General features: G+C 46.3%; 1 protein-coding gene and 1 non-coding gene across 2 annotated transcripts; one reads left to right on the top strand and one right to left on the bottom strand.

Annotated features, from left to right (window-relative positions):
• Positions 1-8,569: 8,569 nt before the first annotated feature.
• TRNAV-CAC lies at positions 8,570-8,642 on the top strand. Its single transcript has one exon. It is a non-coding gene; the product is annotated as a tRNA-Val (tRNA).
• A 1,400-nt stretch (positions 8,643-10,042) lies between these two features.
• Positions 10,043-11,257, bottom strand: LOC124654218 (probable protein phosphatase 2C 68). The gene has a single exon (XM_047193235.1). It carries the CDS (start codon positions 11,185-11,187, stop codon positions 10,105-10,107), a length of 1,083 nt encoding a protein of 360 aa, XP_047049191.1. The 5' UTR covers positions 11,188-11,257; the 3' UTR covers positions 10,043-10,104.
• Between the last annotated feature and the right edge of the window lie 8,441 nt (positions 11,258-19,698).

The following is a 19,698-nucleotide window of genomic DNA, read 5'->3' as shown; positions in this document are numbered from 1 at the left end:
AATGGACCAGCCCGGCCTATATAGTTGACCGGTCAAACTATGTCGCCTGGCCCGGCCCGCTTAAGACGTGGCGGGCCTCGTGTGGGCCTACCATCTACCACGGGGTTTCAGCTGGTTAACGCCGTTAACCGCCGGCTAACGGCGTCCGCCACGTGTCGGCTTGCATCACGTCGCGCAGTCAACGGGCTCCCGGAAACACTTGCGCAACGGTCCGATTTTCCGTGGCGGAAAGGCGCCCAAGCGCGACGGACCGAAAAAACGTCGTTGGACTTTGCCTGACGCAGTTTCCACAACAGAACCCATATCGTCGGGTTAGGCCCATGGGCGACGAAAAATACCCCTTAGCGGACGATTTTGAGACGTTGTCTATCAGAACTTTTCTTGTAGTGTCTCTTGACCCTTGAAAACTTCCTCCACACCAAACTCGAAACAACTCATTAGAGGGTTAGTGTACAATAAAAATTAACATGTTCAGAGGTGACACAATCATTCTTAACACTTCTGGACATTGCATAAAGCTACTCGGACATTAGTGGAACAAAGAAATTCATCCATCATAGCAAAAGAGGCAATGCGAAATAAAAAGGCAGAATCTGCCAAAACAGAACGATCCAGTAAAGATGGATTTTATTGAGGCACCAGACTTGCTCAAATTAAAATGCTCAAATTGAATGAAAGTTGCGTACATATCTGAGGATCATTCACGTAAATTGGCTTAATTTTCTGAGTTACCTACAGAGAATTTAGCCCAGATTCGTGACAGCAAAGAAATCTGTTTCTGCGCAGTAATCCAAATCTAGTATGAACTTTACTATCAACGACTTTACTTGGCACAACAAAACATAAAACTAAGATAAGGAGAGGTTGCTACAGTAGTAAACAACTTCCAAGACACAAATATAAAACAAAGTACTGTAGCAAAATAACACATGGGTTATCTCCCAAGAAGTTCTTTCTTTATAGCCATTAAGATGGGCTCAGCAGTTTTGGTGATGCACTCGCAAGAAATAGTATTTGAAGCAAAAGAGAGCTTCAAGAGGCAAATTCAAAACACATTTAAGCCTAACATGCTTCATATGCAGAGGAATCTTGTACACAAATGAATTCATGAAGAACAAAGTGACAAGCATAAGAGGATAAAACACGAGTAACTTCAAGATTCTCAACATAAAGAGGGGAAACTTAATATTATTGAAATGCATATAACCATATTTCCCTCTCTCATAATAACTTTCAGTAGCATCATTGATGAAATCCACAATATACCCATCACTTAAAACATTCTTATCATGGTTCATATGCATAGAAGTATCATTAAATTTGGCATAAGAAGAGTTATTCTCATTAATAGTAATTGGAGTAAGATTATTATCAAGAATTTGAACATGGTAAACAAATTGCATATTAAGGGAATTGTTTTTGGTAATCCAATCATGACTATGACAAGTTTCATAAGGATAGTTAGAACCTATATCATAGCATTCTTTATAATAATCATCGAGAGATCGGGGGCACAGTGTCATCATAGGAAATAGAATAGTTATCTTTCACGGTCGGTTTATCTCGTGTCCACACCATCATTGTTATTAGAAGGAGATGTATCAAGAACATAATGACCAGTAGCTAAAGGATTTTCAAACACCTCTTCCCCAAGCTTAGAGCTTTCTATATCATTATGGGAGGAAGCATGGATAGCACCGACACTATGGCAATTATTATCATCATCATTTTCAGAATTAGTTTCCCGAGAGATTTGCAATATCAAAAGTAGTGTGCTCATTTAAATCATGATTGCTAATGTATGTAAAGGGCATAGGAAGATCATCGTATTCAGATTCATTGTCACAATAATCATTAGGAGCAACATACTTACGGTTACCTAGCGTTATCTCATTCACGCGGGGATACGTCGTTACCTCTTTCTTTTTATTCTCCTTCTTCTTCTTCTTCTTCTTCTTCGTTCCCTTCTTCTTCTTCTTCTTCTTCTTCTCTTCCTTCTCCTCGTTCCCTTCTTTAGGAGGAAGAGGCTTGAAGGGTGGCTTGTCCGCACAACCCGATTTACTTTCGAAACAATAGAAGAAACTTGGGAGGATCCCTCCTTTTCATTAATTAGTTGAAAACACACAACGGTCCTATCATATTTTGGCAAGGTGTCATCTTCTAAAATATTTTGTATGTAAGTATTTGTATGGCTATTATCAATGCAATAAGAAAAACACCCATGCAGGACATCATCAATATCAAGATCACTCATATGTAACAAAGAGATTTTTCTCGACAGTTCTTCACACCCCAAAAATAAAGTAAGTTCATCATGCTGATTAGGAGTAATTTCATCATCACAATACAAATTTGCAGCACTCATTGGGTTCAAATTATCATTGGAGGGGCATTGAAAATTAAAATGACCCACTTCATGGCAAACTTCACAAATAAAAGGATAGAGGGCACAAACTTTTTTACCAAGATCATCTAGAGCCCTAAACCACTTTCTAGTTTTTTCATTAGCATGATGGATACAATATTCATCTTTGATTTGATTAATTCCACAAGGTCTATGTATTCCACAAAATTAACATGCTTATAGGAAATAGCATTCTTAGGAGTTTGAGCATGCTTATTACAATAATTAACAACAATTTCATTCTTCATGCAAGCCTCTTTAAAAGGTTCATGATACTTATCAAAATTCTTTTTAGGCAATTCAAAATGAGAAGCAAAGGCTTTATAAAGATTTGCAGCAACTTGAGAGTCAAGACCATAAGTAGCACTCATATTTCGAAATTTATCGGTATCCATAAAAGTTTCAATGCATTCATAATCATAATTTATACCGACTCTTTACCTTTGTCGTTCTCCCAATCTTCGGCGTTCTCCTTAATCCGATCAAGAAGGTCCCTTTTAAACTCTTCTTTGTTGCGCGTGAATGATCCGGAACAAGTAGTATCCAGACAAGGTCTTATCTTGAAAAGAAAGTCTTGCATAGAAATTATCAATGATGATATTACCTGGAAGCTCATGATTGGGGCATTTGAGCATTAAATACTTCAATCTCTCCCATGCTTGGGCAATACTCTCTCCATCATGAGACCAGAAATTATATATTCGGTTTCGGTCTTTGTGAATTTCACTTGGAGGATAGAATTTAGAATAAAATAGAGGCACAATATCCTTCCAATCAAGAGAATGCTCATCCTTCGAGCAGTTTATGCCAATGCGCCGCTTTACCGGACAACGACATAGAGAATAATTTCTTCTTCACTTCATCCATAGAGATACCCGCACACTTGAATAACCCGCATAATTCATGCAAAAACGAGTAAATGATCTCCGGGATGGACAGTTCCATCCCCTTCATAGCGGTTATCAATAACACGTTCAATAATTTTCATGGGTATCTTGAAAGCGAGTACTTGCGATAGGTGGATTTAAAATATCACAAGCATCATTAGAGTTATCGCATATGGGAGATAAAGCATTATCAGAACAAATTTTCTCCCCTAAGGATGGGAAGCTAAAAAGATCACAGAAACTAGCTTCCCCAAGCTTAGACTTATCCATAGCATTAGTAGTGATTGCGTTCATACTAATAACATTGCTACTAGCATGCAATTGAGGCTCCATAGGTTTTTTTATTTTCGCATCACACAATTCATGTCTTAACTTTGGAAATAAATTAAAAAGCTCATAGTTGTATTCCATTATGCCTTACTAGTGTAAACAAGAAACAAAAAGATGCAATTGCAGGATCTAAAGGAAATAGCTTCGAGTACTTACAACGGCGAAAATAGCTTAGTAGCCGAGATCCGGAGTGTGAGTACCTTTTACCTTTCCTCCCGGCAACGGCGCCGGAAAATAGCTTGATGTCTACGGGAGCTTCTATTCTTGTAGACGGTGTTGGGCCTCCAAGAGCAGAGGTTTGTAGAACAGCGAGCAAGTTTCCCTTAAGTGGATCACCCAAGGTTTATCGATCTCGGGGAGGAAGAGGTCAAAGATATCCCTCTCAAGCAACCCTGCAACCACAAAGCAAGAAGTCTCTTGTGTCCCCAACACACCTAATACACTTGTCAGATGTAAAGGTGCACTAGTTCGGCGAAGAGATAGTGAGATGCAAGTAATATGGATGAGTATGAGTGGTAATATTAATCTGAATAAAATATGGCAGCGAGTAAACATGCAACAAAACAGTAAACAAACGGAGATTCGATGCTTGGAAGCAAGGCCTAGGGATCCTGCTTTCACTAGTGGACACTCTCAACAATGATCACATAATAGGACTACTCTACACCCTCTTGTTGGATGATGAACACCACTAATTGTGTAGGATTACACGAACCCTCATGCCGGAGTTAACAAGCTCCACAATATTCAATGTTCATATTTAAATAACCTTAGAGTGCAAGATAGATCAACACAATTACACCGAGTACTAACATAGCATGCACACTCGTCAACATCAGCTATGAAAGGGGGAATAGATCGCATCAATACCATCATAGTAATAGTTAACTTCATAATCTACAAGAGATCACAATCATAGCATATACCAAGTACTTCATGATGCACACACTGCCAACATTACATCATGGAGGAGGAATAGACTACTTTAATAACATCACTAGAGTAGCACATAGATGATATTCAACTAGATCACAAAGAGATAGAGATGAACCACATAGCTACGAGCGGAGCCCTCAGCCCGGGGGTGAATTACTCCCTCCTCATCATGGAGGCAGCGATGGCGGTGAAGATGGCGGTGGAGACGGCGGTGGAGATGACTCGGGGGCAATTCCCCGTCCCGGCGAGGTGCCGAACGCAGACTTCGTCCCCGAATTGGAGTTTCGCGATGTGGCGGCGCCCCTGGAGTCTTTCTGGAGTTTCGTCAAGAGGTGTCGAAGTTTTAGGTCACGACGGCTTAAATAGGAGAAGAGTCGGAGTCGGAAAAATCTCGAGGGGCCCACACAATAGGGTGGGGTGACCACCCTCCAGGCCGCGCCGGCCTATGGGGAGGAGGCCCGGGCCTCCCCCGGCTTGCCCTTCCGGCTCCGTGAGTCTTCCGGCGAAATAGAATTTCTGTAATTTTTCCGGATTTTTCCGAGCACTTTGGTTTTTGGGCCTTTTCTCGCAATAAACGGACATAATAAACGAACCGGCACCGTGGCATCTTGTTAATAGGTTAGTCCAATAAATGCCATAATATGATATAAAGTGCAAGAAAAACATGTAGGTATTGTCATAAAACAAGCATGGAACATCAGAAATTATAGATACGTTGGAGACGTATCACGGGATCACACAATGACATCAACGTGTTGCGGCGAGCCTCCGGTGTTCGGCGGACTAGTGGAAGGGCATGCTCCACCATGCAACTATGAGATCAATGGCCACGAATATACCAAAGGCTATTATCTAGCCGATGGTATATATCCAAAATGGGCCACTTTTGTCAAAACAATCTCGAATCCATCGAGTCCGAAGAATTCTCCCTTTGCTACGCGACAGGAGGCTTGCGGGAAGGATGTCGAGCGGGCATTTGGTGTGCTTCAAGCACAATTTGCCATTGTCCGGTACCACTGCTCTAAGCCGGTCTCACGACCAAATGTGGGAGGTGATGCGGACTTGTGTGATCATGCACAACATGATCATCGAGGATGACCGCAAGAATCATGCTAGGTCACATGTTGGTCCCTATGAGTGTGAAGGCCCTCTTGCGGAGGTTGATCATGAGTTGCCTGCAGATTTTGCTGATTTTCTCGCCATGCACGCAGAGATCCGTGACAACAATGTGCATGAGCAACTTCAAGCTGATCTCGTTGAGCATTTGTGGAGGATCAAAGGAAATACCGTGGCACCTTGATGTAGCATCTACCCCTATTTATTATATTTGTTTACTTGTTTTATTGTTTGTTGTAATTTAATTTGAAAACAATCCTCGCAAACATTTTTATTCATATGCTATATTTGATAAATGGTTCTGTGTTAAAAAGAAGTATTTTAAATGTTTGGGGGCGGCGTTTGGGGGACGCGGCTGGGGAGCGACGTCCCCCAAAGGCGGCACGACAAAACACGTCCCCCAAACGCTCAATCCGGCTGGGGAGCATCCTCATGGCGGCGGTGCACTTCTGAATCGACGAGAACCCGAGAACGCCTACAGCGTCGAGCTTGAGCTTGAAGTAGGGGTCGAACTCTCGAACGCCGTGGAGGATATTCATGAACAGCCCCTTGCTCATCCTGTACCGACGCCGAAAATTGTCGGCATGTGTTGCCTCATCGGCGAAGTAGTCGTTGTGCAGCATGGCATGCCCCTCCATCCTCTGCCGGGGCTTCGACTTCCTTCTTCCCGACCTTGATCCTCCGCGGCGCGGCCTCTTCCTCTTCTCCGCCTCAAAGTCAAGCATGTCCTGGAGGGATGATGTCTACGCACGCTTCTATTCCTGTAGACAGTGTTGGACCTCCAAGAGCAGAGGTTTGTAGAACAGCAGCAAGTTTCCCTCAAGTGAATCACCCAAGGTTTATCGAACTCAGGGAGGTAGAGGACAAAGATATCCCTCTCAAGCAACCCTGCAATTACGATACAAGAAGTCTCTTGTGTTCCCAACACACCTAATACACTTGTCAGATGTATAGGTGCACTAGTTCGGCGAAGAGATAGTAAAATGCAAGTGATATGGATGAATATGAGTGGTAATAACAATCTGAATAAAATATGGCAGCGAGTAAACATGCAGTAGAACAGTAAATAAACGGAGTTTCGATGCTTAGAAACAAGGCCTAGGGATCATACTTTCACTAGTGGACACTCTCAACATTGATCACATAACTGAATAAACAAATACTACTTTCTCTACACTCTCTTGTTGGATGACAAACACCATTCATTGTGTAGGGCTACAAGAGCTCCCTCAAGCCGGAGTAAACAAGCTCCACAACATTCGGAGTTCATATTTAAGTAACCTTAGAGTGCATAATAGACCGTTGCAATTTAGACCGAGTACTAACATAGCATGCACACTGTCACCATCAGGCTATGAAAGGGGGAATAGATCGCATTAATATTATCATAGTAATAGTTAACTTCATAATCTACAAGAGATCACAATCATAGCTTATACCAAGTACTACATGATGCACACACTGTCAACATTACATCATGGAGGAGGAATAGACTACTTTAATAACATCACTAGAGTAGCACATAGATGATATTCAACTAGATCACAAAGCTCATGATCACATAAATATCACATGGGAGAGAGACATGAACCACATAGCTACGGTACAACCCTTAGCCTCGGGGGAGAACTACTCCCTCCTCATCATAGGAGACAGTAGCGTTGATGAAGATGGCGGTGGTGTCGATGGAGATGCCTTCCGGGGGCAATTCCCCGTCCCGGCGGCGTGCCGGAACAGAGACTTCTTTCCCCCGAATCTTGGCTTCGCGATGGCGGCGGCTCTGGAACTTTTCTCGTATCGTGGCTTATCCTCTTAGGGTTTTCGCGACGGAGGCTTTATATAGGCGGAAGGGCAGCCTCGGAGGAGTCCTGGTGGGGCCACACCATAGGGGGGCGCGCCCCCCCTTGGTCGCGCCGCCTTGTGGGGTGGGGCCCCCTGGCTCCCCTCTGGCCCCTCTTCGGTGCTCTGGAAGCTTCCGGAGAAAATAAGATATTGTGCGTTGATTTCGTCCAATTTCGAGAATATTTCCTTTGTAGGATTTCTGAAACCAAAAACAGCAGAAAACAGGAACTGACACTTCGGCATCTTGTTAATAGGTTAGTTCCGGAAAATGCATATAAATGATGTAAAGTGTGTATAAAACATATGTGTATCATCATAAAAGTAGCATGGAACATAAGAAATTATAGATACGTTGGAGACGTACCAAGGGACGCGATGATCAGCAAATGCTCCCGCAGGTCGTCGTCGAAGGCTTGCTCGTCCTCCAGCAGCAGGGCAACCATCTCATCGTCGCTGTCCATGGCTAAAGCAAAATCAATGGTTAAAATTGCGCCGAGGCGGACAACGCAACAAACGACGAGCCAATCGCGCCTACCCGGCAAGTCGTCGAGCACCTTCCGTGCGCGGAGGTGGGGCGGATTTGACGGCGCGTTCGGGACGCGGCCGGCGGCGGCGCGGCGGCGGCACGACCGGCGGGAGCCCCAGCCGCGACAACGGTGCCGAATCTCAGCAGAGATCAGACGCCCAAACGGCCGGGAAATCCAGCGGCGGCGATGGGGTGGGAGGCGCGGGAAGGAAGGAGCGACGAGAAAAGAGACGCGAACCAACGGTTTATGCAAATAGTCGCCGACATGCGGGAGCCCGCCTCGCTTTTCGTTGTGTCCGGCGTCCCCGGTGCGTCCCCTGTGGGACGGGGACGGGCTCGGGGCGCCGGACACCGTATCGGGCCGCGCCGGACAAAAATGGGCTTTGGGGGACGCGGCTGAAACGCATTTTTTGTCCGGCGCGCCCCAAATCCTTTTAGGGGACGCTTTGGAGGACGCGGCTGGAGATGCTCTTAGCTGTTCTATCTTAGATTGTATAATTTGTGTTTCTTTGCGTATCTTAGCAATACGTCTGGTTGGTGTAGTTGGTTATCACGTTAGTCTCACACACTAAAGGTCCCAGTTCGAACCTGGGATCAGACATTACATTTTTTGTTTTTTTTGTTCTTTCGTACAGTACAAACGCACATTTTGTTCTGCTTTGCTTTCTCTTCACGTCTGTCTCAAGATGTCCAGAATTCACATTTTCTGGATCGCTCGTGTCTTGCCATATCGAGGAGCTACAAACTTTACATCCAGAGCTGACGCGGAAAGTGTTTTGGCGCGAAATCTCATAGAACCAAAAGGGACAACAAAAACCAGGTCGAAAGTTGGAATTTTCCTATACTGGCCACGACCAGATCTCCGTGATCTGTTGGCCGATCACACCCGCCACCAGCCCACCACCAGCAACACCGCTCAATCCTCCTTCCTTCTCGAGAGCCGATGCGTGTCGAACCTGCCGCTGTGTCTGTCTACCGCTCGCAGCGCCACCAAACGTTGGGAGGAAGCAGAGGACGCCTCTGGGACGAACACCTGGACGAGGAAGAAGAAGGAACATATCCCACCAAACCATGAACGGTGGTGGGGGCTGGCAGCGGGTTCCTTCCATCTTGCTCCGCTGTCACCATTAGCGATAGTAAAGCAAAAGGAGACGAAAATCGCGGCACCGGATGTTTGGAGTGGGCGAATTTTCTATGCCAGCTCCGATCGATCACCTCAATCAGTGAGCGACAAACTCTTTCTTCTTTTAAAAGAGAATTTGTCGAGGTGTCCATTGCCGGGAGGGACGAGAACCCCCCCAGCTGGTCACAATGGCTGGACCGCAGCGCAGGGTGTCCTGGGTCGTGTGTTTTCACGCAGCTGGGCAGGCAGGTGTCGAGCTTCCAGATGAAGCGAACAAGAAATATCCCATGCTCGTTTCCTTCTTCTTTCTTCTTCACGCAAGAGTTGGACGGAAGGAATCGACGCAGCAGCCGTCCCGGATCTGGCCTCTTTGAATTTCCCCTCTTTTCTGGTCAAAAATATCTTCGATTCCGCTTCATTTTATATTGAGGCCCGTATTCGAATGTTCGGTGCTCCGGTTACACCAAGAACTACTTCCTAGCTCCCCTAGCTAGTACAGTCCTAGACATGGAATCCTGCAAACCAGATCTGCTGGAGATTGCAAATTGTTCGAACCTATCATCCCTTTAGTCCGAACTCTCGAAATATCTGGTGCAAATCGCTGCTAGTACACAGTGTAGATCTGAACTGAAGCATCAGCGGACTGGCTCTAGTACTTGTCTGAATTTTGATGAACTTGCGTTTTCGATTTCAATGATCCAACTGTTGTTACACCAATTGTTGTTCTTTCCATAAGGCAAAGCACAATAGTACGTCTCCTATATAATCTATGCACTCCACTGAAGTTGATCCAGGGAGAATTTGTTGCGAAAACAAGAAAGAATGTAAGAGGAAAACAATTTTAATCAGTAGAATCACTAGCTCTAATTTTGATTCGTCCTACTGTTGCTAGTACTAGTAGTATTGTTGGAGGAGGATCACATCAGCTTAGTGACCCCCGCTAGGACCGACTCCTGCGCCTGAGATCGACGACGACAACGGAGATGTTGTCGGAGCTGTTCTTGGTGAGCGCGAGCTTGGTGAGCATGGCGGCGGCCTCGGCGCACCACCTCTCCCTCCCCCTGCGCAGGCACGCGGTCGCCACCTCGCACGCGGTCTCGTTGCTGACCACGTCCCACAGCCCGTCGCTTGCCAGTATGAGGCACTCGTCGCCGTCCGTCCTCTCGGTGACCGTCACCTCGGGGACGGCCGTGACGAAGGGCTTGAGGTACCCGTCCCCGATGGCGCGCGACATGGCGAGCACGCCGAGCACCCTGGCGCCCTCCCAGAAGATGACGCGCCCGCCGGCCGCCTCGATCCGGGCCAGCTCGTCGGGCCGGTCGGGCTTGTGGTCGGAGGAGAGCGCGACGGGCTTGCCGCCGTCCCGGCAGAGCACGGCGCGCGAGTCGCCGCAGTTGGCGAGGATGATGTGGTGGGCGTCGACGACTGCTACCACGGCCGTGGATCCCACGTGGTCGCACTTGTTGGCCTCGCAGCGGCAGCTGGGGCTGGCGGTGGCGGCGCGTGCGCAGGCGGTGGTCACCTCGGCGTCCATCCGCGCGAAGCTCCGCTCCATGGCGGCGGCCCAGGGCGAGGGGTCGGTGGTGGTGGTGGTGGTGGTGGGCAGGTCCGCGGCCACCAGCTCGTGCATCCGGTCCCGGCACGCGTCGGCCACGTGCGAGCAGCCGTGCCCGTCGAACACCCCGTAGAAGTCGAGCTTTCCAGGCTCCTCCTGTGGCGACGCCGCGGCCGCGAAGGCCTCGCGCACGGAGACCGCGTCCTCCATTTCGCGCCTCCGCCCGACCACCGACGCGAACCCGTGGCGCTTGGCGGCCACCACCTCGCCCCCGGCCGCGCGCCTCTTCCTCGTGGCCTCTGCGGCCTCCTCGCCGCCCTGTGGCGCCTTGGACGCGATCTTCCACCTCGCCGCCGAGTCCCCGGCCCGGCGGCGCCTACCGGCGCGCGCCCTGGCCCTGGCCTCCGCCTCCGCCCCGACCACGACCGCGGACGTCGCCGAGTCGCAGCACACCTGCGCCATCGACATCAACACCAAGAAACCTCCTCCTTCTGAAATCCCCGCTTCTGCTGCTTGTTGGCTGTGAGCTACTACGAGAGAAGATGGATCGGAATGGAGGAGAGGGGTCTCTGCCTCGCGGCCTCCTTTTAAAGTCGTCCCCTCCTCGGCCGCTCGTAGGTGTCGTGGCGCCATGGGCCATGGCGCGCGTCGCCATCTCTCAGGCGGGCGCGACACATGGTGGCATCTGCCGTCCCACGATTCATCCTGGCCGTCCACGAGTCGAGCACCGCACGCGGCGCGCGCCACGACACGTGCACCCACTCGCCCGCCCAAAGGGACACGTGACGAGCGGAGTAGCATACAGAGTAAACTAATCCGATCATCAAAGTCTAATCGCGCCGAACGAAGGGAGCGAGCTGGATTTGTTTGAATAATGGCGGGGCACCGATGCGCGACAGCGACGAGGCCCTCGCGCCGCGACGTGTCCCGTTTAGGCGGATGGAAGGAATTCGCAGAAATTCGCTCGTGCTGCCGGTCCAACTCGGGGGTCCATCGGGTGTGACTCGACGCCGTCGGATTCCAAAGGTGAACCTGTGCTGCGTGCCGCGATCCCATTGGCTGTAGGAATGGTGAACCGGGCGACCTGGCCCCGGTTGACCTCGCGTCGCCGTTTTGTTTTTCTATCCAGGTAAACCTGGTGGCGTGACACGTCGCGCTCGGTTTCCGTGGGTTGTTCGCCGGCGATGGGCCACCTACTGCTACGTGCCGCGCGAGGGGCTCGGGTTGCGCGGCAGCTGGTCGTGTGGGGCGTGGGACGAGATTTTTTTGCCCGACCCTTTCGCCCTGCCGGTAGCCGTTGACACGTCATGGGAGGCAGGAGGGGCACGTATGCGCCGGGGAGGTGGCCAGGTGGGGACGCAGCCCCGGAACAGCGGCCGTCCTGGTCAGGCCAGGGACCCGCCCTCGAGCCTCCCGACGCTCCGGTATTGAGCTGAAACCGAGGACATACAACACAGGGGTTTTGCATCGGCTACGGTGAGATCCAGGTTACGTGGGCGAGGCCGGCAAGTGGACCTGCGTCGTCGCCAGGCATATGGCTACGGCCGGAACGTGGTGCCACCTAATTCCATCAAACCTGCGGCGATTTACACAAAAATAACCCGTACAGACTGACCCTCCAGCGAAACTATTTCAACCATCTAATTCTTTTGTGTGGCGCCCCCACATCGGCGCCACACCTCACTGTGTGGCGTCCGTGACGGCGGCGCCACACTCCCAGCCGACGTGGCGCCCTCGACGCTGAGCTGTGCGCCGATCCGACGTGGCAGGATGTGTGGCGCCGATGGGGTGAAACTGTGGCGCTGCTCGGAAGGGCGCCACACATCCACTTAAGTGTGGCGCCCGAGCCGCCCCCAGCCCGACCCTCTTCTTCTTCTCTCTTCTCTGTTTCTTCAAGACTGCAAGGTGGCCGGCGGTTCCTCCTCCTCCCCCCTCTCCCCCCCCCCACCAAATCGGTCACGAATTCGTCAGATTTGATCGGCCAATCTATTCCCCATCCATTCCTCAAGGTAATCCCCTTTGAATCCTTCACATTCATCCACTAATTTCATAGATCTTGCTAGATTTGTACATGAACCCTAGACATGAAAACTAGATTTGAAATGTTGGTTGGTGCAATCTAAATTATACTCTATGTGTTGAAATTGATAGCCCACAAAATGCATGTGTTTAACACTAGATTTATTGGAACCCTAGATGTTAAATTTTAGATGTATGTATGCATGTATGTCTTGAAATGGCTATGTATGTGTTGAATGTGTATGTGTAGGAACCTAGATATGTATGTATCCTAGATTTGTGGAGGAACCCTAGACATAAAATTTCATGAATGTGTATGTGTAGGAAACCTAGATATGTACTCATATGCATGTGGCTTGTTTAGTACCACCAGCCGCACAGAGTGATGAGACAGTTTGGGCTGTATCAGGAGTGCCCACCTCAGTGGCAAGACACGGACCATGCGCTTCATAGGTAAACTTCTTGAATCATGCGACAGGTGATGATTGTTGATTGAAGAGATATAATCTAACTTCTTGATTACTGCAAGCTTGATAGGCAGCGGCAGAGGAAGATCATAAATTGGCCTGACCATCATAGAGGCCACGTCACAACGTTCCAACACTGTTTGGAAATACGGAATGCTGGCCATGTGAAGATTGTCCCCCACGACTTGGCCGCTTTCAACAACTATCTCCAATGGTTTCATCAAAGCACGCGTATCGAGTTAGTGAAACCCGCGTATGATGACGACATCTTGGACGATCACATCGAGTTCGATGAGGTTGCGCAAAGCCAGCACGATGATATCCCACAAGTATAGGGGATCGTTTGTAGCCTTTTCGATAAGTAAGAGTGTCGAACCCAACGAGGAGCTAAAGGTAGGATAAACATTCTCTCAAGTTCTATCAACCACTGATACAACTCTACGCACACTAAGCGTTTGCAATATCTAGGAAATAAAACTAGAGCGATAACGGGTATGAGAGGTGACTTTGCAGAATAATAAAATACACGGAATAAATGTTAGTGCTGCAGACAATAAAACAAACTAAACTAACAGTACCATGAGTGTGGAAAGGCGGTGGTAATAGTGGTGGCTTTGTCCAAGATCAATTAGTGAAGATCTTGGATTCAATGTCTTCGATGCAGCTTTCTATGTAGGAGAGGCTAAATATACATGCTCTCCCTCCGGGATTACAAGTACTATATGATTGGCTTGCTAGCAAACATCCGTAAATACTAGCAAGCATTAAGGTTTCCCTAACCATAGCCTTAAGTAAATGGTCCTCTTACTCCCATACATGCAACTATCCGGTTCGCGTCCTTAGGTTTTCGTCACTCCGTGAGAACTTCCCCCTTCTAGTATACAAGTACTACCAACCCTATGGTGCTTGATCCATGCGCGCACAAATATAATGGGCACCAACGACGGTAACATATCAACATACAACTCTAATGAACCAAAGAGAAACAACCAATCAATCAAAGAACAAATAAACTATGGCAACATGACATAGATCATAGGATTATAACTTATAGCATCAAACACCATGTTTACATAGGGCGGTTGACACGTCCATTTTGCATCACTATTTTATATCATAATTTACTGTTATTCATTGATATATTTCATATTTAGAGATGATACTTATGTTATTTCATCTATTTTGCATGTTTCATGATTATTGGAGAATCGCACACCGAGTCAGGATTCTGCTGAAAAAAGCACCGTCAGAATGCAATATTTCGGAAGATCAGCAATTGGCGGAAATTACACGGAAAATCTTATTTTTCCAGAAGACGGAGACAACCAGAAGGAGGAGCCGAGGAGGGCCGCCATGGCCCCCCCATAGGCCGGCGCGGGCCCAAGCCTGGCCGCGCCGCCTTGTGGGGAGGGGGCCCACAGCCCCCTCTGGCCTCCTCTCCTTCGCGTACTTCTTCGTCCCGAAAACCTAAGCTCGGGGGAAGAATCGCGAGGAGACACAGCCGCCTCTGTGGGGCGGAAAACACCAGAGAGAAAAGAGCTCTCCGGCAGGCTGAAATCCGCCGGGGAAATTCCCTCCCGGAGGGGGAAATCGACGCCATCGTCATCGTCATCGAGCTGGACTTCATTGAGATCATCATCACCATCATCTCCACCATCGACATCGCCATCTCCACCGCTGCACCTCATCACTGCTGTAACATCTAGGGTTGAATCTTGATTGTTTGATAGGGGAAACTCTCCCGGTATTGATTACTCCTTGTCATTGATGCTATTGAGTGAAACCATTGAACCAAGATTTATGTTCAGATTGTTATTCATCATCATATCACCTCTGATCATGTTCCATATGATGTCTCGTGAGTAGTTCCTTTAGTTCTTGAGGACATGGGTGAAGTCTAAATGTTAGTAGTGAATTATGTTGGGTAATATTCAATGTTATGATATTTAAGTTGTGGTGTTATTTTTCTAGTGGTGTCATGTGAACGTCGACTACATGATACTTCACCTTTATGGGCCTAGGGGAATACATCTTGTATTCGTTTGCTAATTTTGGGGTTGCCGGAGTGACAGAAACCTAAACCCCCGTTGGTATATCGATGCGAGGAGGGATAGCGGGATCTCGCAGTTTAAGGCTGTGGTTAGATTTATCTTAATTACTTTCTAGTATTTGCGGATGCTTGCAAGGGGTATAATCACAAGTATGTATTAGTCCTAAGAAGGGCGATGCATTAGCATAGGTTCACCCACACAACACTTATCAAAACAATGAAGATTAATCAGCTATATGAAGCGAAAGCACTAGACTAAATTCCGTGTGTCCTCAAGAACGTTTGGTCATTATAAGTAAACAAACCGGCTTGTCCTTTGTGCTAAAAAGGATTGGGCCACTCGCTGCAACTATTACTCTCGCATTTTATTTACTCGTACTTTATTTATCTCGCTATATCAAAACCCCCGAATACTTGTCCGTGAGCATTTACGGTGAATCCTTCATCGAAACCGCTTGTCAACACCTTCTGCTCCTCGTTGGGTTCAACACTCTTATTTATAGAAAGTACTACGATACACCCCCTATACTTGTGGGTCATCAAGACTATTTTACGGCGCCGTTGCCGGGAGTGAAGCGCTATTGGTAAGTGGAATTGGTAAGGGAAACCTTTACTCGTACGTGCTGATTTTATTACGCTTTCGTTGCTATACTTCATTATGGAGAGATCTTCTCTTGAATTCCTATTTGGAAAATCTACTATTACTGCAAAGGTAGTGGATGAGGCGCCAGGTGAGAAAGAGGTTCCATACAAAATACCTATGAAAATTATTGAACGTGTTGTGAATAACCGCTATGAAGGGGATGGAACTGTCCATCCTGGAGATCATTTACTGTTTTTACATGAATTATGCGGGTTATTCAAATGTGCAGGTATTGCTATGGATGAAGTTAGAAAGAAACTATTCTCTATATCGCTATCTGGTAAAGCGGCGCATTGGTATAAATTGCTGAAGAATGGTGATTCTCTTGATTGGGAGGACATTGTGCCTCTATTTTATTCTAAATTATATCCTCCAAGTGAAATTCACAAAGATCGGAACCGCATATATAATTTCTGGCATCATGATGGAGATAGTATTGCCCAAGCATGGGGTAGATTGAAGTCTTTAATGCTCAAATGCCCCATTCATGAGCTTCCTGGTAATATTATTATTGATAATTTCTATGCAAGGTTGTCTTTTCAAGATAAGACTTTGCTGGATACTTCTTGTTCTGGATCATTTACACGCAACAAAGAAGAGTTTAAAAGGGACCTTCTTGATCGGATCCAGGAGAATACTGAAGGATGGGAGAACGACAAAGATAGAGAGTCAAGTATAAACTATGATTATAAATGCATTGAAGTTTTTATGGAGACAGATAAATTTCGTAATATGAGTGCTACTTATGGTCTTGATTCTCAAGTCGTTGCAAACTTTTATAAAGCTTTTGCCTCTCACTTTGAATTGCCTAGGAAGAATTTTGATAAGTATCATGAACCATACAAAGATAAAACTGATTCATCTATAAATAAATGTGCTATAATTGAAACTGTTGATCATATTCTTCCTGAAGCATATATTGAAAAAACTCCTTTTCCTGCTAAAATGAAGTAGTATTCTGTTATAACTAGTGCGGTTAATAAAAGTGCAAAGAAACCTATAGAACCTGAAGAACAAATAAAGGTTGAACCTGCTATTGCAATAGTTAAGGATCTTGTGACTGAAAATGTAGAAGATGGTCATATTATTTTCTGTGAAGATGCTTCTAATATTGTTTCGCATCCTAATAAGTCTAGGAAAGCCAGTGTTTCTATGCTCTCTGTTAGAATTGGTGATCATTGTTATTATGGTTTATGCGACATTGGTGCAAGTATTAGTGTCATTCCTTATGAGCTTTATACGGAGATCATGCATGAAATTGGTTCTTGTGAACTTGAAGATATTGATGTGGTTATTAGGCAAGCTAATAGAGAAACTATCTCTCCTATTGGTATTGTTCGAGATGTGGAAGTTCTATGTGGTAAGATTAAATATCCTGCTGACTTTTTGGTACTTGGTTCTGCTGCTAGTAAGTCTTGTCCAATTATTTTCGGTAGACCTTTCCTAAATACTTGTGGAGCTGTTATAGATTGCAAGAAGGAAAAAATTGTGACTAAATTTGCTGGTGAATCTTATGAGTTTAATTTCTCTAAATTTGCCAAAACTCCTTATAAAGCTGATTTGCCTAATAATGATTTTAGAGTTGAACAGTGTGCGTGTATTGCTCTTGCTCCTAATAATCCTTTGCAGTAACATTTGGAGGGTAGTGAGAGTGAAGTCTTTAGGGAAGAAAGAAATGAGCTTGATTAAATTTTCCTTCGTCAACCTATTCTTAAACATGACTTGCCGGTTGAAGATTTAGGTACAACACCACCACCAAAGGAAGATCCTGTTTTTGATTTAAAACCATTACCTGATAATCTTAAGTATGCTCATATTGATGATAAGAAAATATATCATGTTATTATTAGTTCTAAGCTTTCAGAATTTGAGGAAGAAAGGTTATTGGAAATACTAAAGAAACACCGAGGAGCTATTGGCTACACTCTTGATGACTTGAAGGGGATTTCTCCCTCTATTTGCCAACATGCTATCAATGTGGAAGATGATGCAAAGCCTGTTGTTGTACATCAACGTCGTCTAATTCCGAAGATGAAGGATGTGGTAAGGAATGAGGTATTAAAACTTCTGGAAGCTGGTATTATATATCCTATTGCTGATAGTAGATGGGTTAGTCCTATACATTGTGTTCCTAAGAAAGGAGGAATGACTGTTGTGCCTAATGATAATGATGAGCTCATCCCTCAAAGAGTAGTTGTAGGGTATAGAATGTGCATTGATTATCAAAAAGTTAATAAGGTTACTAAGAAAGATCATTACCCTTTACCCTTTATTGATCAAATGTTAGAAAGGTTGTCTAAAAATACTCATTTTTGCTTTCTTGATGGTTATTCTGGGTTCTCATAAATTGCTGTTAAAACTAATGATCAAGAGAAAACCACTTTCACTTGTCCCTATGGAACTTATGCTTATAGACGTATGCCTTTTGGTTTATGTAATGCTCCTGCTACTTTTCAAAGATGCATGTCTGCTATTTTTCATGGCTTTTGTGAGAATATTGTAGAGGTATTCATGGATGATTTTTCTGTCTATGGGAATTCTTTTGATAATTGCTTGCGAAACCTTGATAAAGTTTTGCAGAGATGTGATACGTCTCCGACGTATCGATAATTTCTTATGTTCCATGCCACATTATTGATGATATCTACATGTTTTATGCATACTTTATGTCATATTTATGCGTTTTCCGGAACTAACCTATTGACGAGATGCCGAAGGGCCGGTTCTTTGTTTTCTGCTGTTTTTGGTTTCGAAGTCCTAGTAAGGAAATATTCTCGGAATCGGACGAAATCAACGCCCGAGCATCTTAGGATTGCATGAAGCTTCCGGAACACCCGAGAGTCGCGGAGGGGCCCACAGGCCCACCAGATGATAGGCTGGCGCGGCCCAGGCCTTGGCCGCACCGCCTTACTGTGTCGTCGCCTCGTCGACCTTCCGACTCCGCCTCTTCGCCTATTTAAAGGTCCCTGACCTAAAACACGAGACGGAAAAAACCACGGTACGAGAAACCTTCCAGAGCCGCCGCCATCGCGAAGCCAAGATCTGGGGGACATGAGTCTCTTTTCCGGCACGCCGCCGGGACGGGGAAGTGCCCCCGGAAGGCTTCTCCATCGACACCACCGCCATCTTCATCAACGCTGCTGTCTGATGACCCACAAGTATAGGGGATCGCAACAGTCTTCGAGGGAAGTAAAACCCAATTTATTGATTCGACACAAGGGGAGGTAAAGAATACTTATAAGCCTTAACAACTGAGTTGTCAATTCAGCTGCACCTGGAAAAGCACTAGCAACAAGGGTGATGTGAAAGTAGCAGTGATATGAGAGCAGTAGTAATAGTAACACAGCAGCAGTAATAGTAATATGAGAGCAATGGCACCAGAAGACAGTTGATACTACTTCCGATGACATGTAGAACGAGTATATGATGATGAAAGATGGACCGGGGTTCCCAGCTATCTACACTAGTGGCAACTCTCCAATAACAAGTGTTGGGTGAACAAATTACAGTCGGGCAATTTGATAGGATTGAAATAGCATTAAGACAGAATATCAAGATCATTAATCATGTAGGCATGTTTCCCATATATAGTCATACGTGCTCGCAATGAGAAACTTGTACAACATCTTTCGTCCTACCAGCCGGTGGCAGCCGGGCCTCAAGGGAAACTACTGGATATTAAGGTACTCCTTTTAATAGAGCACCGGAGCAAAGCATTAACACTTGGTGAAAACATGTGATCCTCACATCACTACCATCCCCTCCGGTTGTCCCAATTTCTGTCACTTCGGGGCCATTGG

The sequence above is a fragment of the Lolium rigidum genome, chromosome 5 (genome assembly GCF_022539505.1).
Source record: "Lolium rigidum isolate FL_2022 chromosome 5, APGP_CSIRO_Lrig_0.1, whole genome shotgun sequence".
NCBI classification, from domain to species: Eukaryota; Viridiplantae; Streptophyta; class Magnoliopsida; order Poales; family Poaceae; genus Lolium; species Lolium rigidum.
This window is presented reverse-complemented; position numbering and strand designations above follow the sequence as displayed.

What these genes read in the sequence shown, in the direction of transcription:
- LOC124654218 (XM_047193235.1), bottom strand. Translation starts at nt 11,187, where the DNA reads ATGTCGATGGCGCAGGTGTGCTGCGACTCGGCGACGTCCGCGGTCGTG.